We start from the raw sequence: 27011 nt of genomic DNA, 5'->3' as shown, positions 1-27011 counted from the left end.
CCTACCCACGCCCCTCACGATTTTATAAACCTATATAAGGTCACCCTTCAGTGTCTGATGCTTCAGGGAAAACAGCCCCAGCCTGTTCAGCCTCTCCCTGTAGCTCAAAGCCTTCAACCCTGGCAACATCCTTGTAAATCTTTTCTCAAGTCTTTACAAGTTTCACAACATCCTTCCGATAGCAGGGAGAGCAAAATTGAACAGGTACTCCAAACCTGGCCTCACCAGTGTCCTGTACAGCCGCCATATGACCTCCTAACTCCCATACTCAATGCACTAACCAATAAAGGAAAGCATACCAAACGCCTTCTTCACTATCATATCTACCTGCGACCCCACTTTCAAGGAGCTATGAACCTGCACTCCAAGATCTCGTTGTTTGGCAACACTCCCCAGGACCTTACCATTAAGTAAGTCCTGCCCTGATTGGTCTTTCCAAAATGCAATACCCATGTTTATCTACATTCTACCTGCCATTTGTTGGCCCATTGGCCCATCTGATCAAGGTCTCATTGCACTCTGAGGTAACTTTCTTCGCTGTCCACTACACCTCCAATTTAAACGGGTAGCGGTCCCCAGAACAGAATGCAAATGTGGTCAAATGATTGGGTGCTGTCTAATTGTCCTTTGTTCTTTCATGGAGTGTGGGCATCACTGGCCAGATCAATATTTGTCTCTGATTGCCCTTGGACAGTGTAGGGAATGTTGGGTAGGCCAGGCTAGGTAAGGATGACAAATTGTCCTTCATCAAAGGGGTTCAGGGAAATCTTCACTTTACTCAGATTACCAAAGACACTGCCCTCTGCTGGAAAGTGCCTTGAGGAGCCAACATATTCTCCCCCACTATCGCCACCTGTTGTAAAAAAAAAGGAGGAAAATATTCTCCTCATCGCCTTCTTAAAAATGAGACCTCTTACTCTTAAACGGTGACTTCTGGCTCGAGTCTCTCTTCCAAGGGCAAACATCCTCTCAGCAACCACCCTGTCCAGTCCCTGTCAGGACCTTATGTGTTTCAATAAGCTCACACCTCATCAGATTTAAGGTGGCTCAGGGGTTAGCGCTGCTGCCTCACAGCGCCAGAGTCCTGATTTCGATTTCACCATCAGGTGACTACCTGTGTGGGGTTTGCATACTCTCTCTGTGTCTGTGTGGGCGTGCTCTGGTTTCCTCCCACAGTTCAAAGTTGTGCAGGTTAGGTGGGTTGGCCATGCTAAATTACCCATAGCGTGCAGGCTAGGTGCATTAGCCATGGAGAATGCAGGGTTATAATGATAGGATGGGGGGGGGGGGAAAGGCTGTGTCTGAGTAGGATGCTCTGTGGAGGGTTGTTATGGACTGGAGGGGTTGAATGGCCTGCTTCCACACTCTGGTGATTCTAAACTCACTGTGCCTGTTCAAGCTTCCCTTCAAGGGATAAGCCTTTCATTGTAGGAATAAATCAAGTGAACTCTCTCCAACACAATTATACTTCAAATAAGGAACCAAAACTGTGCTGAGTATTTCAGATATATTCTCACCAGAGCCCTGCACAGATTTCTCTCTCCCACAGTCTCTCTTGCCCCTTACATCATACACTGTTGCTCTATCTTCTAAGCCAAAGTGGGCAGGTTCACATTTTTCCAATATTGTAGCCCATCTGACAACACTTTCTTTTTGCCACTCCCTCTAATCTTTGTAAACTCTATACCTTCTCTTGACAATTTACTTTCTAACTTAACTTGGTGTCATTAACAAACATACATCCGGTCTCCTCATCCAAGCATTGAGCTGAGTGCATAGAGTCATAGAGTCATAGAGATGTACAGCACGGAAACAGACCCTTCGGTCCAACCCGTCCATGCTGACCAGATATCCCAACCCAATCTAGTCTCACCTGCCAGCACCCAGACCATATCCCTCCATAACCCTTCGTATTCATATACCCATCCAAATGCCTTTTAAATGTTGCAATTGTACCAGCTTCCACCACTTCCTCTGGCAGCTCATTCCATACACATACCACCCTCTGTGAGAAAAAGTTACCCCTTAGGTCTCTTTTATATCTTTCCCCTCTCACCCTAAACCCATGCCCTCTAGTTCTGGACTCCCAGACCCCAGGGAAAAGACCTTGTTTATTTATCCTATCCATGCCCTTTATGATTTTGTAAACCTCTATAAGGTGACCCCTCAGCCTCCGACGCTCCAGGGAAAACAGCCCCAGCCTGTTCAGCCTCTCCCTATAGCTCAAACCCTCCAACCCTGGCAACATCCTTGTAAATCTTTTCTGAACCCTTTCAAGTTTCACAACATCCTTTATGTGTGTGAAGAGTTACTCTGTGGAGGAGAGGATCAGTGTAAGAACGGCACTGAGCTTAAATGTTGTAACTGTACCGGCCTCCACCACTTCCTCTGGCAGCTCATTCCAAATGCGTACCACCCTCTGTGTGAAAAAGTTGCCCCTTATGTCCCTTTTATATCTTTCCCCTCTAGTTTTGGACTCCCATACCCTGAGAAAAAGATATTGAGTATTCACCCTATCTATGTTCCTCATGATTTTATAAACCTCTATAAGGTCACCACTTAGTCTCTGACACTCCATGGGTGGGACCGTGGCTCACAGCACCAGGGTCCCAGGTTCGATTCAGGCGACTGTCTGTGTGGAGTTTGCACATTCTCCCCGTGTCTGCGTGGTTTCCTCCGGGTGCTCCGGTTTCCTCCCACAATCCAAAGATGTGCAGGCTAGGTGAATTGGCCATGTTAAATTGCCCGTAGTGTTCAGGTTAGTCAGGGTAAATGTAGAGTAATAGGGTAGGGGAATGGGGCTGGCTGGGTTCTTCTTCAGAGGGTCGGTATGGACTTGTTGGGTCAAAATGGCCTGTTTCCACACTGTGGGGATTCGATGAAAACAGCCTCTCCCTATAACTCCAACCCTGGCAACATTCTTGTCAATCTTTTCTGAACCCTTTCAAATTTCACAACATCTTTCCTATAGCAGGGAAACCAGAAGTGAACCTCCCCAAGTGGCCTAACCTATGTCCTCAAGTGACGTAGGTTGGAAATTGTTGAGTCCTTGTGCGTGGTCTAGCAAGCTCTAGAGAAAAGTTTCCACTCCCCAATCCCCTCTCCATCCTCTACACATAGTCACCCAGGGGATACCTTCAGTCAACCTTCTCCCGGATCGTTTCCTCAGTTTGTTCCCTGGTATATGACTCAGACTCTCCCTGAATCGGAGCAGGAAGCAGTATAGGATGTTCATTGGTCAGATCCAGCCGAATGTCAGGCTAGCCCAGCCTCTGGAGGAGGCCATTCAGGCCATCAAATCTATTCCGCCATTCTTAATCATGGCTGATTATCCACCACAACGTTGTATCCCCACAGTTACCGCTGTATCCCTTGATGCAGTGAAGGTCCTTCCAGTGGGAACTGGATTGTTACACGGGAACATGGGAACAGGAGTAGGCCATTCAGCCCCTCGGGCCTGTTCTACCATCCAATGGGGTCATGGCTGATCTGCGGCCTAGGTTCATACAATGTGCTTTTGGCCCCTATCCCTCACTACCTTTGTTTAAAAAACAATTATTTATCTCAGGTTTAAAAATTAGCAACTGCATCCACTGCCCTTTGTGGAAGAGATTTCCAAAGCTCTCCCACCCTTTGTGTGTCGAAGTGCTTCCTAACATCTCTCCTGAATGGTCTGGTCCTAACTCAGGCTATGCCCCTAGTTCGAGAATCCCCAGCCAGTGGAAATTGTTTATCTTTACCTCCCCTATCTTTTCCTGTTAATATCTTGAAGGCTTCGATCAGATCGCCCTCTAACCTTCTAAATTCTAGAGAAAACAGGCCTCATATGTACAATGTCTCCTCATAACCCCTGAATTCCAGGTATCATTCTTGTAAACCTGCATTGTACTCCCTCCAAGACCAGTCTGAGGTGCGGTGCCCAGGTCTGCTCACTGCACCAATTCACAGTTACCCAATCCTTCTTCATAGTGACCCCTGACCCCACCACCACAGTCCTCAGTCAGAGAGAAGTTAGCGTGGACTTATTATTTCACCTTGGAGCATGTGGCTCACAGCCAGCCACGTTTCCCTGCTTTGCCACCAGCTGCCGCACAGTGCTCGGAATGTTCCGGCAGTAGTACCCACAGCCATGCGAGTGGTGAGTCATGGAGGTGAAGCATTTATTGGGTTTGAGATCTTCACACCCCGCCTGGGGAGTAGGCCCCTCCTTTCAAAATGGCGTCACTCTCGAATATGGTCACCGAGGTTACCGGACTCCATCTTGAGGCCTCCAACTCTGAAGGACTCAACATGGAGCCCCAAGCCTCTTGTCCATTGGGTAAAGCAACTGCTTGAATGATTCTGTTTGTCCCCAGGCTGTGTGCGCGGCCATTGCTGGAATCCTTCATTACCTCTTCCTGGCATGTTTTCTGTGGATGCTTCTGGAAGGCATCCAGCTTTACCTGATGGTGGTCAAGGTTTTCTGGGTCCAGAGTCTCCGAGGGAAATACACTCAGCCGATCGCCTATGGCATCCCGGCTCTGATCGTCATTATCTCAGCAGCAGCTAACCCAAGCGGGTACGGCACCAGAGAATAGTAAGTCAACATCTTTTTGTCCTTTCCTGACCTAGACCATTCTATCACTCATGGTTTGGATACACATGTCCACGCCCGCACAGTCGGAATTTCAAGTGGAAATGTGACTGCCAAATGGACGCCACTTTCCAGAGGAGAGTTAATAGATGTTTCTTTAATAATCAGGAAAGGTTTTGATTGAGAGATCATGGCGATCAGGTTTGCCCAGAAGTACTGCAAACTTGTTCACCTCGTTTACCTTTCCACCCTCCCCCCCCCCCCACTCTTCTGAGCTGATCTAAAAATAACTGGCAACAAACCTTTAGGTTTTACAAAGACAAAGGGTAGTTTCTTGCAGAACACCTACTCAAAGTTATTCCAGTTTACTCCCACAGTCCAAAGGTTAGGTGTATTAGCCGTGCTAAGTTGCCCATAGTGTTCAGGGATGTGCAGGTTAGTGTGGATTGGCCATGCTAAATTGTCCTATAGTGTTTACAGATGTGCAGGTCTGCGTCTGGGTGGGACGGTCTGCAGAGCGTCACTGCAGACTCAATGGGCCGAATAGCCTGCTCCCTCACTGTTGGATTCTATGACCCAGTCCTCAGGGAATTGCTAACTCCTGCAGAAGGGGAAAACGTGCCTCTCTCAAACTGAGGCATACATTGCTCACCTCGCGTCATAGGCCTCAAAGCAGCGTAAGGCCTCTGTTTCCAAATCTCACCGTTCTGTTTTTAAACTGGTTCCCCCTCTCTGGGTGAGTTCTGGAAGGGGACGGTAAAGTTCAGTGGGGAAGGGAGCAGGGACGTTAGGGTCAACAGGCCATTCTGATGTCTTTCCTTAACTAACAGGCATTTGTCTTGCTTCCAACCCCTACCCCCATCCCAACCCCTACAGTTGTTGGCTGTCGATGGAAAAAGGGTTTCGATGGAGCTTTGTGGGTCCCCTGTGTGCAATCTGTTTGGTAAGTTACTCTGTGGGATCTCTCTCTGGTCAGTGACTGTGTGTGGGATCTGTCTCTGGTCAGTGACTGTGTGTGGGATCTGTCTCTGGTCAGTGACTGTTAGTGGGATCTCTCTCTGGTCAGTGACTGTGTGTGGGATCTGTCTCTGGTCAGTGATTGTGTGTGGGATCTCTCTCTGGTCAGTGACTGTGTGTGGGATCTCTCTCTGGTCAGTGACTGTGTGTGGGAACTGTCTGGTCAGTGACTGTGTGTGGGATCTGTCTCTGGTCAGTGATTGTGTGTGGGATCTCTCTCTGGTCAGTGACTGTGTGTGGGATCTGTCTCTGGTCAGTGACTGTGTGTGGGAACTGTCTGGTCAGTGACTGTGTGGGATCTGTCTCTGGTCAGTGACTGTGTGTGGGATCTCTCTCTGGTCAGTGACTGTGTGTGGGATCTGTCTCTGGTCAGTGACTGTGTGTGGGAACTGTCTGGTCAGTGACTGTGTGTGGGATCAGTCTCTGGTCAGTGACTGTGTGTGGGATCTGTCTCTGGTCAGTGACTGTGTGTGGGATCTCTCTCTGGTCAGTGACTGTGTGTGGGATCTGTCTCTGGTCAGTGACTGTGTGTGGGATCTGTCTCTGGTCAGTGACTGTGTGTGGGATCTCTCTCTGGTCAGTGACTGTGTGTGGGATCTGCCTGGTCAGTGACTGTGTGTGGAATCTCTCTCTGGTCAGTGACTGTGTGTGGGATCTGTCTCTGGTCAGTGATTGTGTGTGGGATCTCTCTCTGGTCAGTGACTGTGTGTGGGATCTCTCTCTGGTCAGTGACTGTGTGTGGGAACTGTCTGGTCAGTGACTGTGTGTGGGATCTGTCTCTGGTCAGTGATTGTGTGTGGGATCTCTCTCTGGTCAGTGACTGTGTGTGGGATCTGTCTCTGGTCAGTGACTGTGTGTGGGAACTGTCTGGTCAGTGACTGTGTGGGATCTGTCTCTGGTCAGTGACTGTGTGTGGGATCTCTCTCTGGTCAGTGACTGTGTGTGGGATCTGTCTCTGGTCAGTGACTGTGTGTGGGAACTGTCTGGTCAGTGACTGTGTGTGGGATCAGTCTCTGGTCAGTGACTGTGTGTGGGATCTGTCTCTTGTCAGTGACTGTGTGTGGGATCTCTCTCTGGTCAGTGACTGTGTGTGGGATCTCTCTCTGGTCAGTGACTGTGTGTAGGATCTCTCTCTGATCAGTGACTGTGTGTGGGATCAGTCTCTGGTCAGTGACTGTGTGTGGGATCTCTCTCTGGTCAGTGACTGTGTGTGGGATCTCTCTCTGGTCAGTGACTGTGTGTGGGATCAGTCTCTGGTCAGTGACTGTGTGTGGGATCTGTCTCTGGTCAGTGACTGTTAGTGGGATCTGTCTCTTGTCAGTGATTGTGTGTGGGATCTGCCTGGTCAGTGACTGTGTGTGGGATCTGTCTCTGGTCAGTGACTGTGTGTGGGATCTGTCTCTGGTCAGTGACTGTGTGTGGGATCTCTCTCTGGTCAGTGACTGTGTGTGGGATCTGTCTCTGGTCAGTGACTGTGTGTGGGATCTCTCTCTGGTCAGTGACTGTGTGTGGGATCTCTCTGGTCAGTGACTGTGTGTGGGATCTGTCTCTGGTCAGTGACTGTGTGTGGGAACGGTCTGGTCAGTGACTGTGTGTGGGATCAGTCTCTGGTCAGTGACTGTGTGTGGGAACTGTCTGGTCAGTGACTGTGTGTGGGATCAGTCTCTGGTCAGTGATTGTGTGTGGGATCAGTCTCTGGTCAGTGACTGTGTGTGGGATCTCTCTCTGGTCAGTGACTGTGTGTGGGATCAGTCTCTGGTCAGTGACTGTGTGTGGGATCTCTCTCTGGTCAGTGACTGTGTGTGGGATCTGTCTCTGGTCAGTGACTGTGTGTGGGATCTGTCTCTGGTCAGTGACTGTGTGTGGAATCTGTCTCTGGTCAGAGACTGTTAGTGGGATCTGCCTGGTCAGTGACTGTGTGTGGGATCTGTCTCTGGTCAGTGACTGTGTGTGGGATCTGTCTGGTCAGTGACTGTTAGTGGGATCTGCCTGGTCAGTGACTGTGTGTGGGATCAGTCTCTGGTCAGTGACTGTGTGTGGGATCTCTCTCTGGTCAGTGACTGTGTGTGGGATCTGTCTCTGGTCAGTGACTGTGTGTGGGATCTCTCTCTGGTCAGTGACTGTGTGTGGGATCTGTCTCTGGTCAGTGACTGTGTGGGATCTGTCTCTGGTCAGTGACTGTGTGTGGGATCTCTCTCTGGTCAGTGACTGTGTGTGGGATCTGTCTCTGGTCAGTGACTGTGTGTGGGAACTGTCTGGTCAGTGACTATGTGTGGGATCAGTCTCTGGTCAGTGACTGTGTGTGGGATCTCTCTCTGGTCAGTGATTGTGTGTGGGATCAGTCTCTGGTCAGTGACTGTGTGTGGGATCTGTCTCTGGTCAGTGACTGTGTGTGGGATCAGTCTCTGGTCAGTGACTGTGTGTGGGATCTCTCTCTGGTCAGTGACTGTGTGTGGGATCAGTCTCTGGTCAGTGACTGTGTGTGGGATCTGTCTCTGGTCAGTGACTGTGTGTGGGATCTGCCTGGTCAGTGACTGTGTGGGATCTGTCTCTGGTCAATGACTGTGTGTGGAATCTGTCTCTGGTCAGTGACTGTGTGTGGGATCTGCCTGGTCAGTGACTGTGTGTGGGATCTGTCTCTGGTCAGTGACTGTGTGTGGGATCTGCCTGGTCAGTGACTGTGTGTGGAATCTGTCTCTGGTCAGTGACTGTTAGTGGGATCTGCCTGGTCAGTGACTGCGTGTGGGATCTCTCTCTGGTCAGTGACTGTGTGTGGGATCTGTCTGGTCAGTGACTGTGTGTGGGATCTGTCTCTGGTCAGTGACTGTGTGTGGGATCTCTCTCTGGTCAGTGACTGTGTGTGGGATCTGTCTCTGGTCAGTGACTGTGTGTGGGATCTCTCTCTGGTCAGTGACTGTGTGTGGGATCTGTCTCTGGTCAGTGACTGTGTGTGGGATCTGTCTGGTCAGTGACTGTGTGTGGAATCTGTCTCTGGTCAGTGACTGTGTGTGGGATCTGTCTCTGGTCAATGACTCTGTGGGATCTCTCTGTGCTCTCTCTATCGTCAGTGACTGTGTATGGGATCTCTCTGTGCTCTCTCTCTGGTCAGTGACTGTGCGAGATCTGTCTGATAAGTGACTTGGACCAGCACCTGAGAGAGGCACATCTCTGGGAAACCAGATCACTAGTTAGCCTGCAGCAACAAACAACTGCATTTAAGTAGCACCTTTCAAAGAAAGGCAAAATCCCCGGGGTGTGTGCCGCAAGAGCGCGATCATATATGCCGTTTGAAGCAAGGTGAGAATGTTAGCTGTAGGTGACCAAGCAGATCATGGTGTCCAAGGTAGGTTTTGAGGAAGGTGGTGGGGAAGGTGATGGATGAAGGAAAAGATGGAGGATTGTAGATATTATAACTTGCCGGGACAGCAGGAATGAAGTGAATTGGAATTAAATTAGAACGAGAAGGAACATTGTATGACATCTGGTCATAAGACCTTAAGAGACAGGAACAAAAGTAGACCATTTGGCCCATCGAATCGACTCCACCATTCAATCATGGCTGATTGGTTTCTCAGCTCATTCCCCCTGTCACCCCTTGATCTCCTAACGATTAGAAAGGTGGCTGCTTTTTAATGTTTCGCTTGGGTTGTTAAACCTCCAGGATCACATTGGTCAGTAAGGGGCAATCAACCATCCACCTACGCCCCCCCTCCCCCCCCAACAATCTGAGCACTTTGTCCAAAAGTATTCTTTATTTGTTGCGTTTAATCAAAAATATTACATTGCGAAACATTTTGACTTGGAGGTAACAGAAAGAGCAAGACAGTTCCTCACTCTCTCAGGTACCTTCACCCACTTGTCATCTTCAAACGTACGTTCCGTGCCCAAAGGAAAAATCACTTTTCAAGCTGAAACTACCAGGAAATACAATTGAGCTTCCAGACAGCATGCCCTGTTCTGAGATACCTCGATAGAGTTGATCCACTATCGGAATGTCACTCTTTCCCCAAATTTTGGATCTACCCTTTCCCTTTGAAGCATTTGGGGTCTCCCTCTGACCCAGCGCCCCCTGGGTGGCATGAGGTTGCTCAGTGTCATTGCTATGGGGGAGGGGTGGGGGGTCCCTGGGAACAGGAGGAGGCCATTCAGTCCCTGTCCTGCCTGTTCTATCACTCGGTGACATGGTAACCATAACTCCCACCAGCCAGCTTCGGCCCCACACAGAGGGAGGAGGTAGTGTCACTGGGCTAGTGAACCCGGAGCCCCAGGCTCACGTTCTGAGGGAGTGGGTTAAAATCACAGCAGGGCAGATGGTCAGATTTAAACAGAGTGAGGGAGGGGAGAAAGAACCTGGAATAAAATGCTAAGTGTTGACCATTGTAAAGACTCCTCTGGTTCAGTCACGTCCTGCAGGGAGCTGTCCTGACCAAACTGCCTTTTGGGTAATAGGGGATGGCCAATAAAGATTCAGCAAGGCCCCACATCCTATGAATGGATTACAAAGAGGAGTGTCCAGTCAGAAACCCTTGGACTCTCGAAATGATCAATTAAGTGGGTTTCATTTTGTTGGTGGGTGAAGGAATCTTTCCCAGTTTCCTTCCAAAATGTTCATTTTACCTCTCCCGCCCATCGCTCCTATACACTCAGTCTCTCTCACACACACACTCACTCTCTCTCTCTCACACACACAAACACAGACTCTCACAGACACAGAGCCTCTCCCTTTCACACAGACACTCTCTCTCACACACATGAACACACACTCTCTCTGTCTCTCTCTCTCTCTCTCACACACACACACACTCACTCTATCTCCCTAAGACACACAGAGCTGCACTCTGCCTATGGATTGAGTCCAGAGTGACCGCCACAGCTCAGAGTGGCAGTGCTGCAGTAGCTCTTTCAGCCTGCAGAGGGGGATGTCTCTGGGCCAGTGGCAGCAGGCTGGTATGCAGCACCAAGAAACCCCTCCCTGTTAGGCCAGCAGGGGGCACTTTGCCAGATTAGAGAGGTTTCAGAAGAGATGGTACCGGGAATGAAGGGTCTGAGTTATATGGAGAGGCTGGTACTTTTTTCACTGGAGCGTAGGACGGTGAGGGCTGACCTTAGAGAGGTTTATAAAACCATGAGGGATGTAGGTAAGGTGAATGCCGGTATCTTTTCCCTATTGTGGGGGATTTCAAGATGAGGGGGGCATATTTCTAAGGTGAGAGAAAAAAGATTTTAAAAAGACATGAGGGCCAACCAGTGTGCACAGAGTAGTTCGTGGGTGGAGTGAGTTTCCACATGAAGTGGTGGATGCAGGTCCAATTACAACATTTAAAAGACATTTGGATAATTTCATGAATAATTGTGTATCCAATTTGCCAGCTTCCCCCAAAAGAAAATTAGATACACAATTGGCTCGATGGTGGGAAGCAGAGGGTAATAGTGGAAGGATGCTTGTTGGACTGGAGGCCTGTGACTAGTGGGGTGCCTCAGGGGTTGGTGCTTGTCCCATTACTGGGGCTTTATCTATATCAATGTTTGTTATCTATATCAATGATTCGGATGAGAATGGACAAGGCATGATTAGTAAGTTTGCAGTTGACCCATAAAATAGGCAGCATCGTGGACAGTGAGGAAGGTTATCAGAAATTGCAGCAGGACCTTGATCAGCTGGGCAAGTGGGCAGCGAAATGGCAAATGGAGTTTAATATAAATAAGCGTGAGGTCTTGCATTTTGGAAAGTCAAATCCAGGTAGGTGTTTCATGGTGAATGGTCGGGGCTTAAGGAGTGTAGTGGAACAGAGGGACCTTGGAGTTCAGGTGCACGGTTCCCTGAAAGTAGAGTCCCAGGTAGACAGGGCAGTGAAGGAGGCTTTTGGCACACTGGCTTTCATCAGTCACGGCACTGAGTATAGAAGTTGGGAAGTTATGTTACAGTTATACAGGACGTTAGTGAGGCTGCACTTGGACTATTGTGTTCAGTCTTGGTCACCTTACTGTAGGAAGGATGTTATTAAACTGGAATGAGTGCAGAAGAAATTTACAAGGATGTTGCCTGGACACAGGAGTCTGAGTTCTACAAAGAGGTTAGACAAGCTAAGACGTTTTTCTTTAGAGTGTAGGAGACTGAAGGGAGATCTTATAGATGTGTGTAAGATCATGACAGGCATGGATTGGGTGAATGCACTCAGTCGTTTCCCAGGGTTGGGGAATCTAAGACTAGAGGGCATCAGTTTAAGGTTAGAGGGGAAAGAATAAAAGGGAACCTGAGGAGTAACATTTTTACACAGAGGGTGGTACGCACATGGAATGAGCTGCCAGTGGAAGTGTTTGAGGTGGGTACATCAACAACACTTAAAAGGCAGTTGGACAAATACAGGGCTAGGAAAGGACTAGAAGGACATGGGCCAAGTGCAAGGAAATGGGGTTAGGATGGATGGATGGATGGACATTTTGGTCGGCATGGACCAGTTTGGGTCAAAGGGCCTGTCTCTGTGCTGGATGACTTTATGACTCTCTGAATATCTGCAGTAATTTGCTCCGTACAGAATTCAGGATGGGTCATCCAGAGCTCAGCACATAGTACCCAAGGCACGGCCTTCAACAGTGAGTCAAAGGCATTTGTACAAGGGTTTGGGCTTGGAGGAACATGGGGGATGCAGGAGACAGGGAAGGGGTTTGCAAACAATGACAAGAAGTTTAAAACTGTCAGCATGACTGGGACAAGTGGCCAATGTTGGGCACTGACAGCAGGGAGATTGTTGTGCGTTAACAATGCCTGAGTCTGACCACGAGGTAAGGGTCTGGACGGTGAGAGCAATTCAGGTCAGACAGACTGAGGCAAAGGTTTTGGCGGTGGGATGGTTTGGTTAAGGACAGGGCTGGATTGCTCAGTCTGGTGAAGATGCAGTGAACAGAGGTGTGCAAGATTGGAAAGGACCAACAGTTACATGCTTGTGTTGTTAAACCTCCAGGATCACATTGGTCAGTAAGGGGCAATCAACCATCCACCTACGCCCCTCCCCCCTAACAATCTGAGCACTTTGTCCAAAAGTATTCTTTACTTGTTGAGTTTAATCAAAAACATTACATTGCGAAACATTTTGACTTGGAGGTAACAGAAAGAGCAAGACAGTTCCTCACTCTCTCAGGTACCTTCACCCACTTGTCATCTTCAAACGTACGTTCCGTGCCCAAAGGAAAACTCACTTTTCAAGCTGAAACTACCAGGAAATACAATTGAGCTTCCAGACAGCATGCCCTGTTCTGAGATACCTCGATAGAGTTGATCCACTATCGGAATGTCACTCTTTCCCCAAATTTTGGATCTACCCTTTCCCTTTGAAGCATTTGGGGTCTCCCTCTGACCCAGCGCCCCCTGGGTGGCATGAGGTTGCTCAGTGTCATTGCTATGGGGGATGGGTGGGGGTCCCTGGGAACAGGAGGAGGCCATTCAGTCCCCGTCCTGCCTGTTCTATCACTCGGTGACATGGTAACCATAACTCCCACCAGCCAGCTTCGGCCCCACACAGAGGGAGGAGGTAGTGTCACTGGGCTAGTGAACCCGGAGCCCCAGGCTCACGTTCTGAGGGAGTGGGTTAAAATCACAGCAGGGCAGATGGTCAGATTTAAACAGAGTGAGGGAGGGGAGAAAGAACCTGGAATAAAATGCTAAGTGTTGACCATTGTAAAGACTCCTCTGGTTCAGTCACGTCCTGCAGGGAGCTGTCCTGACCAAACTGCCTTTTGGGTAATAGGGGATGGCCAATAAAGATTCAGCAAGGCCCCACATCCTATGAATGGATTACAAAGAGGAGTGTCCAGTCAGAAACCCTTGGACTCTCGAAATGATCAATTAACTGGGCTTCATTTTGTTGGTGGGTGAAGGAATCTTTCCCAGTTTCCTTCCAAAATGTTCATTTTACCTCTCCCGCCCATCGCTCCTATACACTCAGTCTCTCTCACACACACACTCACTTTCTCACACACACACTCACTCTCTCTCTCACACACACAAACACAGACTCTCACAGACACAGAGCCTCTCCCTTTCACACAGACACTCTCTCTCACACACATGAACACACACTCTCTCTGTCTCTCTCTCTCTCTCTCTCACACACACACACACTCACTCTATCTCCCTAAGACACACAGAGCTGCACTCTGCCTATGGATTGAGTCCAGAGTGACCGCCACAGCTCAGAGTGGCAGTGCTGCAGTAGCTCTTTCAGCCTGCAGAGGGGGATGTCTCTGGGCCAGTGGCAGCAGGCTGGTATGCAGCACCAAGAAACCCCTCCCTGTTAGGCCAGCAGGGGGCACTTTGCCAGATTAGAGAGGTTTCAGAAGAGATGGTACCGGGAATGAAGGGTCTGAGTTATATGGAGAGGCTGGTACTTTTTTCACTGGAGCGTAGGACGGTGAGGGCTGACCTTAGAGAGGTTTATAAAACCATGAGGGATGTAGGTAAGGTGAATGCCGGTATCTTTTCCCTATTGTGGGGGATTTCAAGATGAGGGGGGCATATTTCTAAGGTGAGAGAAAAAAGATTTTAAAAAGACATGAGGGCCAACCAGTGTGCACAGAGTAGTTCGTGGGTGGAGTGAGTTTCCACATGAAGTGGTGGATGCAGGTCCAATTACAACATTTAAAAGACATTTGGATAATTTCATGAATAATTGTGTATCCAATTTGCCAGCTTCCCCCAAAAGAAAATTAGATACACAATTGGCTCGATGGTGGGAAGCAGAGGGTAATAGTGGAAGGATGCTTGTTGGACTGGAGGCCTGTGACTAGTGGGGTGCCTCAGGGGTTGGTGCTTGTCCCATTACTGGGGCTTTATCTATATCAATGTTTGTTATCTATATCAATGATTCGGATGAGAATGGACAAGGCATGATCAGTAAGTTTGCAGTTGACCCATAAAATAGCCAGCATCGTGGACAGTGAGGAAGGTTATCAGAAATTGCAGCAGGACCTTGATCAGCTGGGCAAGTGGGCAGCGAAATGGCAAATGGAGTTTAATATAAATAAGCGTGAGGTCTTGCATTTTGGAAAGTCAAATCCAGGTAGGTGTTTCATGGTGAATGGTCGGGGCTTAAGGAGTGTAGTGGAACAGAGGGACCTTGGAGTTCAGGTGCACGGTTCCCTGAAAGTAGAGTCCCAGGTAGACAGGGCAGTGAAGGAGGCTTTTGGCACACTGGCTTTCATCAGTCACGGCACTGAGTATAGAAGTTGGGAAGTTATGTTACAGTTATACAGGACGTTAGTGAGGCTGCACTTGGACTATTGTGTTCAGTCTTGGTCACCTTACTGTAGGAAGGATGTTATTAAACTGGAATGAGTGCAGAAGAAATTTACAAGGATGTTGCCTGGACACAGGAGTCTGAGTTCTACAAAGAGGTTAGACAAGCTAAGACGTTTTTCTTTAGAGTGTAGGAGACTGAAGGGAGATCTTATAGATGTGTGTAAGATCATGACAGGCATGGATTGGGTGAATGCACTCAGTCGTTTCCCAGGGTTGGGGAATCTAAGACTAGAGGGCATCAGTTTAAGGTTAGAGGGGAAAGAATAAAAGGGAACCTGAGGAGTAACATTTTTACACAGAGGGTGGTACGCACATGGAATGAGCTGCCAGTGGAAGTGTTTGAGGTGGGTACATCAACAACACTTAAAAGGCAGTTGGACAAATACAGGGCTAGGAAAGGACTAGAAGGATATGGGCCAAGTGCAAGGAAATGGGGTTAGGATGGATGGATGGATGGACATTTTGGTCGGCATGGACCAGTTTGGGTCAAAGGGCCTGTCTCTGTGCTGGATGACTTTATGACTCTCTGAATATCTGCAGTAATTTGCTCCGTACAGAATTCAGGATGGGTCATCCAGAGCTCAGCACATAGTACCCAAGGCACGGCCTTCAACAGTGAGTCAAAGGCATTTGTACAAGGGTTTGGGCTTGGAGGAACATGGGGGATGCAGGAGACAGGGAAGGGGTTTGCAAACAATGACAAGAAGTTTAAAACTGTCAGCATGACTGGGACAAGTGGCCAATGTTGGGCACTGACAGCAGGGAGATTGTTGTGCGTTAACAATGCCTGAGTCTGACCACGAGGTAAGGGTCTGGACGGTGAGAGCAATTCAGGTCAGACAGACTGAGGCAAAGGTTTTGGCGGTGGGATGGTTTGGTTAAGGACAGGGCTGGATTGCTCAGTCTGGTGAAGATGCAGTGAACAGAGGTGTGCAAGATTGGAAAGGACCAACAGTTACATGCTTGTGTTGTTAAACCTCCAGGATCACATTGGTCAGTAAGGGGCAATCAACCATCCACCTACGCCCCTCCCCCCTAACAATCTGAGCACTTTGTCCAAAAGTATTCTTTACTTGTTGAGTTTAATCAAAAACATTACATTGCGAAACATTTTGACTTGGAGGTAACAGAAAGAGCAAGACAGTTCCTCACTCTCTCAGGTACCTTCACCCACTTGTCATCTTCAAACGTACGTTCCGTGCCCAAAGGAAAAATCACTTTTCAAGCTGAAACTACCAGGAAATACAATTGAGCTTCCAGACAGCATGCCCTGTTCTGAGATACCTCGATAGAGTTGATCCACTATCGGAATGTCACTCTTTCCCCAAATTTTGGATCTACCCTTTCCCTTTGAAGCATTTGGGGTCTCCCTCTGACCCAGCGCCCCCTGGGTGGCATGAGGTTGCTCAGTGTCATTGCTATGGGGGATGGGTGGGGGTCCCTGGGAACAGGAGGAGGCCATTCAGTCCCCGTCCTGCCTGTTCTATCACTCGGTGACATGGTAACCATAACTCCCACCAGCCAGCTTCGGCCCCACACAGAGGGAGGAGGTAGTGTCACTGGGCTAGTGAACCCGGAGCCCCAGGCTCACGTTCTGAGGGAGTGGGTTAAAATCACAGCAGGGCAGATGGTCAGATTTAAACAGAGTGAGGGAGGGGAGAAAGAACCTGGAATAAAATGCTAAGTGTTGACCATTGTAAAGACTCCTCTGGTTCAGTCACGTCCTGCAGGGAGCTGTCCTGACCAAACTGCCTTTTGGGTAATAGGGGATGGCCAATAAAGATTCAGCAAGGCCCCACATCCTATGAATGGATTACAAAGAGGAGTGTCCAGTCAGAAACCCTTGGACTCTCGAAATGATCAATTAAGTGGGTTTCATTTTGTTGGTGGGTGAAGGAATCTTTCCCAGTTTCCTTCCAAAATGTTCATTTTACCTCTCCCGCCCATCGCTCCTATACACTCAGTCTCTCTCACACACACACTCACTGTCTCTCTCACACACACACTCACTCTCTCTCTCACACACACAAACACAGACTCTCACAGACACAGAGCCTCTCCTTTTCACACATACACACAGACACTCTCTCTCTCACACACTCTCTGTCTCTCTCTCTCTCTCTCACACACACACACACACACAGACTCTCTCTATCTATCTCTCTCCCTAAGACACACAGAGCTCACAGACACAGAGCCTCTCCCTTTCACACAGACACTCTCTCTCACACACATGTACACACACTCGCTCCGTCTCTCTCTCTCTCTCTCTCTCTCTCTCACACACACACACACACAGACTCTCTCTATCTCTCCCTAAGACACACGGAGCTGCACTCTGCCTATGGATTGAGTCCAGAGTGACCGCCACAGCTCAGAGTGGCAGTGCTGCAGTAGCTCTTTCAGCCTGCAGAGGGGGATGTCTCTGGGCCAGTGGCAGCAGGCAGGTATTGCAGCACCAAGAAACCCCTCCCTGCTAGGCCAGCAGGGGGCGTACTTTGCCAGATTGGAGAGGTTTCAGAAGAGATGGTACCGGGAATGAAGGGTCTGAGTTATATGGAGAGGCTGGTACTTTTTTCACTGGAGCGTAGGACGGTGAGGGCTGACCTTAGAGAGGTTTATAAAACCATGAGGGGTGTAGGTAAGGTGAATGCCGGTATCTTTTCCCTATTGTGGGGGATTTCAAGATGAGGGGGGCATATTTCTAAGGTGAGAGAAAAAAGATTTTAAAAAGACATGAGGGCCAACCAGTGTGCACAGAGTAGTTCGTGGGTGGAATGAGTTTCCACATGAAGTGGTGGATGCAGGTCCAATTACAACATTTAAAAGACATTTGGATAATTTCATGAATAATTGTGTATCCAATTTGCCAGCTTCCCCCAAAAGAAAATTAGATACACAATTGGCTCGATGGTGGGAAGCAGAGGGTAATAGTGGAAGGATGCTTGTTGGACTGGAGGCCTGTGACTAGTGGGGTGCCTCAGGGGTTGGTGCTTGTCCCATTACTGGGGCTTTATCTATATCAATGTTTGTTATCTATATCAATGATTCGGATGAGAATGGACAAGGCATGATTAGTAAGTTTGCAGGTGACGCTAAAATAGGCAGCATCATGGACAGTGAGGAAGGTTATCAGAAATTGCAGCAGGACTTTGATCAGCTGGGCAAGTGGGCAGCGAAATGGCAAATGGAGTTTAATATAAATAAGCGTGAGGTCTTGCATTTTGGAAAGTCAAATCCAGGTAGGTGTTTCATGGTGAATGGTCGGGGCTTAAGGAGTGTAGTGGAACAGAGGGACCTTGGAGTTCAGGTGCACGGTTCCCTGAAAGTAGAGTCCCAGGTAGATAGGGCAATGAAGGAGGCTTTTGGCACACTGGCCTCCATCAGTCAGGGCATTGAGTATAGAAGTTGGGAAGTTATGTTACAGTTATACAGGACGTTAGTGAGGCTGCACTTGGAGTATTGTGTTCAGTTTTGGTCACCTTACTGTAGGAAGGATGTTATAATACTGGGATGAGTGCAGAAGAAATTTACAAGGATGTTGCCAGGACTCAGGTGCCTGAGTTAGAGGGAGAGGTTGGACAAGCTAGGATGTTTTTATTTAGAGTGTAGGAGATTAATGGGGACCTTACGAGGTGTATGAGATCATGGGAGGCATGGATAGGGCGAATGCACTCAGTCTTTTCCCCAGGGTTAGGGAATCAAGGACTAGAGGGCATCAGTTTAAGGTTAGAGGGGAAAGAGTAAAAGGGAACCTGAGGAGTAACTATTTTACACAGAGGGTGACACGCACATGGAATGAGCTGCCTGTGGAAGTGGTTGATGCGGGTACATTAACAACATTTAAAAGGCATTCTGACAAATACATAGATAGGAAAGGATTAGAAGGATATGGGCCAAGTGCAGGGAAATGGGCTTAGCGGTGATGGCCATTTTGGTCAGTGTGGACCAGTATGGGCCAAAGGGCCTGTCCCTGTCCCTGTGCTGGAGGACTCTATGACTCCAATAAGGAACGTTTAAAGGGATATGGGCCAAGCACAAGCAGTTGGGAATGGTTTAGCTTGGGATTATTTCGGCCCGTACCTTTTGGACTAATAGGTCTGTTTCCTTCCTGTATAACTCTGTGACTATTCCCTTGGAGTAAATCACTGTGAGCTGATATTGCTCTGTTTTCAAATAAGGTGGTGTTTGTGGGAGTTATGGTGGTCAAATTAATTGTTGTTACTGTACTTTACCACTAAGCCTGCTTTGAAAGTACTTAATTGGCAGTGAAATTATGTCAGATGTCCTGAGATTGTGAAAGATGCTGCACAATGTCACATTAGATTACACTCTTAAGTCATTGAAGAGAGATTTGGCAATTCAGAGAGAAGTCCCTCTCTCTGGTGGCTCAGCAATTAGCACTGCTGCCTCACAGTGCCAGGGACCTGGGTTCGATTCCAGCCTCAGGCAATTGTCTGTGTAGAGTTTGCATATTCTCTGCGTGGGTTTCCTCCGGATGCTCTGGTTTCCTCCCACAGTCCAAAGATGTTCAGGTTAGGCGAATCGGCCATGGGAAATTGCCCGGATAGTGTTCAGGGGTGTGTAGGTTAGGTGCATTAGTCATGGGAAAGGTGGGGGAATTGAAACTGGGTGGGACACTCTTTGGAGAGTCAGTGTGGAATTGTTGGGCCAAATGGCCACACTGTAGGGATTCTCTGATTCTCTCTCTCTCTCTCTCTCTCACACACGTGCACATATCCACAAAGAGTGGCAACAGCCTCCTGGCGTTATTGTTGGGCTGTTAACCCACAGACCCAGAGAATATTCCTGGGACCTCGGTGTTCAAATCCTGCCACAGCAGGTGTCGGAATTTAAATCCAATAATAATCTGGAATTAAGAGTCTAATGATGACCATGAATCCATTGTCAAAAAAAAAACCCATCTTGTTCCCTTTAGGGAAGGAAACTGCTATCCTGACCTAGTCTGGCCTACATGTGACTCCAGACCCACTGTGATGTGGTTGACTTGTAACTGCCTTCTGGGCAATAAATACTGGCCTAGTCAGTGGCAACTTAATCCTGCGAATGAATTACAAAAACCACCAACACCAACCTGCACACAAACATATCCATTAACACACAAATACCGACTCTCACGCACACTGATAAATTTGGAATCGTTCTAATATTAACTCTTCCTCATTTTCAGAGTAATCTTGCTTTCCTCATTCTGACGATATGGAGGCTGGCCCAGAAATTTCACACCATCAACCCAGACCTCTCGAACTTACAAAAGCTGAGGTAAAAGGATTCACGCTGCGACGCGAAACCGCTAATTTAAACAGCACGCCACGCTGACGTCTGCAAGACTTGACGTTTACCCTGAGCCACTTCGATTGGCACCATATTCAAATGGAGTGAACTCCGGTGTGACTCAAGAAACATTGCGGTGTGATGGTAGCGTCATTACCTCAGAGCCAGGGGAGGCCCAAGTTCAAGGCACATTTGTGTCAAATCCTGGGGGTTTCACTGAAATGTCAGTTGGGTAGCAGGATGTGACTGTCCTGGGAATTGTTCCCGTATACAGCAAAGTCAATCTTGTGTACAACAGATAAAGGTCCAACTCAGTCCACCTTCAGTTCAGATTATCGTCCAGTCTGGGCCCAGGGATGTTTCTTGCATTGTTACAGGACGGTGCACTGAAAACCTCTGTGTCTTCATCACACATTCAATAAAGAGACAATTACCAACATCAAACCATTGGTTTGAACATGTCCCAAGTCTGAGAATGGAAGCATCATTTAACGTGCAGTAATGATTCTGGGACAGTGCACCTCTCAACCCTCTGTATTGCACAGGACAGAATAAACCTCAGGTGTAATCCATCATATCACAGTTAAAAGGAGGCAGTTATTTACCTGATTATTAAGTCAGTTAATTAGTTAGTTAGCTATTGAAGTGACACAAACTTACTTGTTTTAATCTCAGGAGGGAAATACTTAACAAAGTCAGAGGGTCTCTTCACAGAGCACCCAAATCCTTCTGACCCAAACGGCAATAGATTGTTCCTCATCCAACTCCCCACCCTCACACACAAATGTACCCCATCCACCCGACCACCCTCACACACACACTGTACCCCGTTCACTTACCCCCACCCTCACACACACACTGTACCCCATCCACCCATCCCACACTCACAAACACACTTTACCCCATCCAACTCCCCACCCTCACACACGCACTGTACCCCGTTCACTTACCCCCACCCTCACACACACACTGTACCCCGTTCACTTACCCCCACCCTCACACACACACTGTACCCCATCCATCCACCCCACACTCACAAACACACTTTACCCCATCCAACTCCCCAACCTCACACACACACGCAGTACCTCATCCAACTCCCCACCCTCACACACGCACTGTACCCCATCCAACTCCCCACCCCCACACACGCACTGTACACCATCCAACTCCCCACCCTCACACACGCACTGTACCCCATCCAACTCCCCACCCCCACACACGCACTGTACACCATCCAACTCCCCACCCCCACACACGCACTGTACCCCATCCTACTCCCCACCCTCACACACTCACACTGTACCCCATCCTACTCCCCACCCCCCACACACACTGTACCCCATCCAACTCCCCACCCCCACACACGCACTGTACCCCATCCAACTCCCCACCCCCACACACGCACTGTACACCATCCAACTCCCCACCCTCACACACGCACTGTACCCCATCCAACTCCCCACCCCCACACACGCACTGTACACCATCCAACTCCCCACCCCCACACACGCACTGTACCCCATCCTACTCCCCACCCTCACACATACACTGTACCCCATCCTACTCCCCACCCCCTCACACACTCACACTGTACCCCACCCTACTCCCCACCCCCCACACACACTGTACCCCATCCAACTCCCCACCCCCACACACGCACTGTACCCCATCCAACTCCCCACCCCCACACACGCACTGTACACCATCCAACTCCCCACCCTCACACACGCACTGTACCCCATCCAACTCCCCACCCCCACACACGCACTGTACACCATCCAACTCCCCACCCTCACAGGCACTGTACCCCATCCTACTCCCCACCCTCACACACTCACACTGTACCCCATCCTACTCCCCACCCCCCACACACACTGTACCCCATCCAACTCCCCACCCTCACACATACACTGTACCCCATTCACTCACCCCCACCCGTCAAACACTGTACGCCATCAAACCCACCCAATCCCACACACACACTGTACCCCATCCAGGCCCCCACCCCTCACACACACACTCTACCCCATCCAACCCCCCACCCTCACACACACACTGTACCCCATGCAACTCCCCACCCTCACAGAAACACTGTATCCCATCTAACCCCCCACCTTCACGCAAACACTGTACCCCATCCTAATCCCCACCCTCACACACACACTGTACCCCATTCACTCACCCCCACCAACACTGTACCCCATCGATTCCACCCACTCCCATACACTCACAGTACCCCATCCTACTCCCCACCCCCCACACACACTGTACACTATCCAACCCCCCACCCTCACACACACACTGCACCCCATCCAAATCCCTACCCTCACACACACACACTGTACCCCATCCAACTCCGCAACCTGTCACACACACTATCCCCCATCCAGACCCCCACCCTCACACACACACAGTTCCCCATCAAACTCCCCACCCTCACACACACACTGCACCCCATTCAACCCCCCACTCTCACGCACACACAATGTACACCATCCAACGCTCCACCCTCACCCACACACACACTGTACCCCATTCACTCACCACCACCCCAAAAAAAAATGTACCCCTTCCATCCCACCCAATCCCACACACACAGTTTACCACACTGTACCCCAACCAACTCCCCACCCTCACACACACACTGTACACCACTCACTCACCATCACCCCCTCAAACACTGTACTCCATCAAACCCACCCAATCCCACACACACACTGTCCCCCATCCAATACCCCACCCTCACACACACACTGTTCCCCATCCAACTCCCCACCCTCACACACACACTGTTCCCCATCCAACCCCCATCCTCACACACACACTGTACCCCATCCAACCCTCCACCCTCACACACACACTGTACCCCATCCAACTGCCCACCCTCACACACACACACACACTGTACCCCATCCAACTCCCCACCCTCACACACACACTGTACCCCATCCAACTGCCCACCCTCACACACACACACACACACACACACTGTACCCCATCCAACTCCCCACCCTCACACGCACACTGTACCCCATCCAAATCCCCACCGTCACACACACACACACACACTGTACCTCATCCAACCCCCCATTCCCACACGCATACTGTACCCCATCCAACTCCCCACCCTCACACACACACTTTACCCCATCCAACTCCCCACCCTCACACACACACTGTACTCCATCCAACCCCCCACCCTCACACCTCTGTACCCCATCCAAACCCCCACCCTCACACACACACACTTTACCCCATCCAACTCCCCACCCTCACACACACACTGTGCCCCATCCAACCACCCACCCTCACACACACACTGTACTCCATCCAACCCCCCACCCTCACACCTCTGTACCCCATCCAAACCCCCCACCCTCACACACACACTGTACCCCATCCAACTCCCCACCCTCACAGACACACTGTACTCCATCCAACCCCCCACCCTCACACACACACTGTACCCCATCCAACTCCCCACCCTCACACACACACTGTACCCCATCCAACTCCCCACCCTCACACACACTGTACCCCATCCAACTCCCCACCCTCACACACACACTGTGCCCCATCCAACACCCCACCCTCACACACACACACACTGTACCCCATCCAACACCCCACCCTCACACACACACTGTACCCCATCCAACACCCCACCCTCACACACACACTGTACCCCATCCAACTCCCCAACCTCACAGACACACTGTACTCCATCCAACCCCCCACCCTCACATACACACTGTACCCCATCCAACTCCCCACCCTCACACACACTGTACCCCATCCAACTCCCCACCCTCACACACACACTGTGCCCCATCCAACCACCCACCCTCACACACACACTGTACTCCATCCAACCCCCCACCCTCACACCTCTGTACCCCATCCAACTCCCCACCCTCACACACACACACTTTACCCCATCCAACCCCCCACCCTCACACCTCTGTACCCCATCCAACTCCCCACCCTCACACACGCACTGTACCCCATCCAACTCCCCACCCTCACAAACACACTTTACCCCATCCAACTCCCCACCCTCACAGACACACTGTACCCCATCCAACTCCCCACCCTCACACACACACTGTACCCCATCCAACTCCCCACCCTCACAGACACACTGTACCCCATCCAACTCCCCACCCTCACACACGCACTGTACCCCATCCAACTCCCCACCCTCACACACACACACACTGTACCCCATCCAACTCCCCACCCTCACACACACACTGTACCCCATCCAACTCCCCACCCTCACACACACACTGTACCCCATCCAACTCCCCACCCTCACAGACACACTGTACCCCATCCAACTCCCCACCCTCACACACGCACTGTACCCCATCCAACTCCCCACCCTCACAAACACACTTTACCCCATCCAACTCCCCACCCTCACAGACACACTGTACCCCATCCAACTCCCCACCCTCACACACACACTGTACCCCATCCAACTCCCCACCCTCACAGACACACTGTACCCCATCCAACTCCCCACCCTCACAGACACACTGTACCCCATCCAACTCCCCACCCTCACACACACACTGTACCCCATCCAACTCCCTACCCTCACACACACACTGTACCCCATCCAACTCCCCACCCTCACACACACACTGTACCCCATCCAACTCCCCACCCTCACACACACACTGTACCCCATCCAACTCCCCACCCTCACACACACACTGTACCCCATCCAATTCCCCACCCTCACACACACACTGTACCCCATCCACCTGCCCACACTCACACACACTGTAACCCATACACTCACTCCCACCCTCACACACACACTGTATCCCATCCAAACCCCCACCCTCACACACACAGTACCCCATCCAACCCCCCACCCTCACACACACACTGTACCACATCCAAATCCCCACCCTCACACACACACTGTACTCCATCCAACTCCCCACCCTCACACACACACTGTACTCCATCCAACTCCCCACCCTCACACACACACTGTACCACATCCAAATCCCCACCCTCACACACACACTGTACCCCATTCATTCACCCCCACCAACACTGTACCCCATCCAACCCACCCACTCCCACACACTCACAGTACCCCATCCAAATCCCCACCCTCACACACACACTGTACTCCATCCAACTCCCCACCCTCACACACACACTGTACTCCATCCTACTCCCCACCCTCATACACACACTGTACCCCATCCAACACCCCACCCTCACACTCACACTGTACCCCATCCAACCCCCCCCACCCTCACACACACAGTACCCCATTCACTCACCCCCACCCCCAAAAACACTGAACCCCATCCAATCCACCCAATCCCACACACACAATTCACCACATCCAATTCCCCACCCTCTCACACACCGTACCCCATCCAACACCCCACCCTCACACACACACTGTACCCCATCCAACTCCCCACCCTCACACACACACACTGTACCCCATCCAACTCCCCACCCTTATACACACACCGTACCCCATCCAACCCCCCACCCTCTCACACACACTGTACCCCATCCTACCCACCCACTCTCACACACACAGTGTACCCCATCCATCCCTGCACTTTCTCACACACACACGCACACACACACACTCACACACACACTGTACCCCATCCAAACACCCCACCCTCACACTCACACTGTACCCCATCCAACCCCCCACCCTCATACACACACACTGGATTCCATCCTACCCCCACCCTCACACACACGCACACTGTGCCCCATCCAACCTGCCACCCTCACACACACACACTGTACTCCATCCAAATCTCTACCCTCACACCTCTGTACCCCATCCAAGCCCCCACCCTTACACACACACACTGTATGCCCCATCCAAACCCCCACCCTCACACACACACTGTACCCTATCCAACTGCCCACCCTCACACACACACTGTAACCCATCCAACTCCCTACCCTCACACACACACTGTACCTCATTCACTCAACACCACCTCCAAAAACACTGTACCCCTTCCATCCCCACCCTATCCCACACGCACACTTTACCACACTGTACCCCATCCAACTCCCCACCCTCACACACACACTGTACCCCATCCAAGCCCCCACCCTTACACACACACACTGTACCCCATCCAACTCCCCACCCTCACACACACACTGTACCCCATCCAAGCCCCCACCCTTACACACACACACTGTATGCCCCATCCAAACCCCCACCCTCACACACACACTGTACCCCATCCAAGCCCCCACTCTCACACACACACACTGTATCCCATCCAACTCCCTACCCTCACACACACTGTACACCACTCACTCACCACCACCCCCTCAAACACTGTACTCCATCAAACCCACCCAATCCCACACACACTGTCCCCCATCCAATACCCCACCCTCACACACACACTGTACCCCATCCAACTCCCCACCCTCACACACACACTGTACCCCATCCAACTCCCCACCCTCACACACACACTGTACACCACTCACTCACCACCACCCCCTCAAACACTGTACTCCATCAAACCCACCCAATCCCACACTCACTGTCCCCCATCCAATACCCCACCCTCACACACACACTGTACCCCATCCAACTCCCCACCCTCACACACACACTGTACACCACTCACTCACCACCACGCCCTCAAACACTGTACTCCATCAAACCCATCCAATCCCACACACACTGTCCCCCATCCAATACCCCAGCCTCACATACACACTGTACCCCATCCAACTCCCCACCCTCACACACACACTGTACCCCATCCAATACCCTACCCTCACACACACACTGTACCC

The 27011-nt window shown here is 50.4% G+C and overlaps 1 protein-coding gene across 5 annotated transcripts in view; it reads left to right on the top strand.

Moving 5' to 3' along the window:
* Positions 1-27011, top strand: part of LOC122552354 (putative adhesion G protein-coupled receptor E4P) — a 136203-nt gene that overhangs the window by 89732 nt on the left and 19460 nt on the right. For all 5 annotated transcript variants that reach the window (XM_087983537.1, XM_087983536.1, XM_087983534.1 and 2 more), the window contains 3 exons: positions 4356-4576; positions 5450-5516; positions 20077-20168. In XM_087983537.1, coding sequence (XP_087839663.1) covers positions 4356-4576; positions 5450-5516; positions 20077-20168 — 380 coding nt within the window. The remainder of the gene's footprint in view (positions 1-4355; positions 4577-5449; positions 5517-20076; positions 20169-27011) is intronic.

The sequence above is a fragment of the Chiloscyllium plagiosum genome, unplaced genomic scaffold (assembly GCF_037043375.1).
Source record: "Chiloscyllium plagiosum isolate Xiang-an unplaced genomic scaffold, Cpla_swu_hap1 HiC_scaffold_45, whole genome shotgun sequence".
In the NCBI taxonomy this organism is placed as follows: Eukaryota; Metazoa; Chordata; class Chondrichthyes; order Orectolobiformes; family Hemiscylliidae; genus Chiloscyllium; species Chiloscyllium plagiosum.
This window is presented reverse-complemented; position numbering and strand designations above follow the sequence as displayed.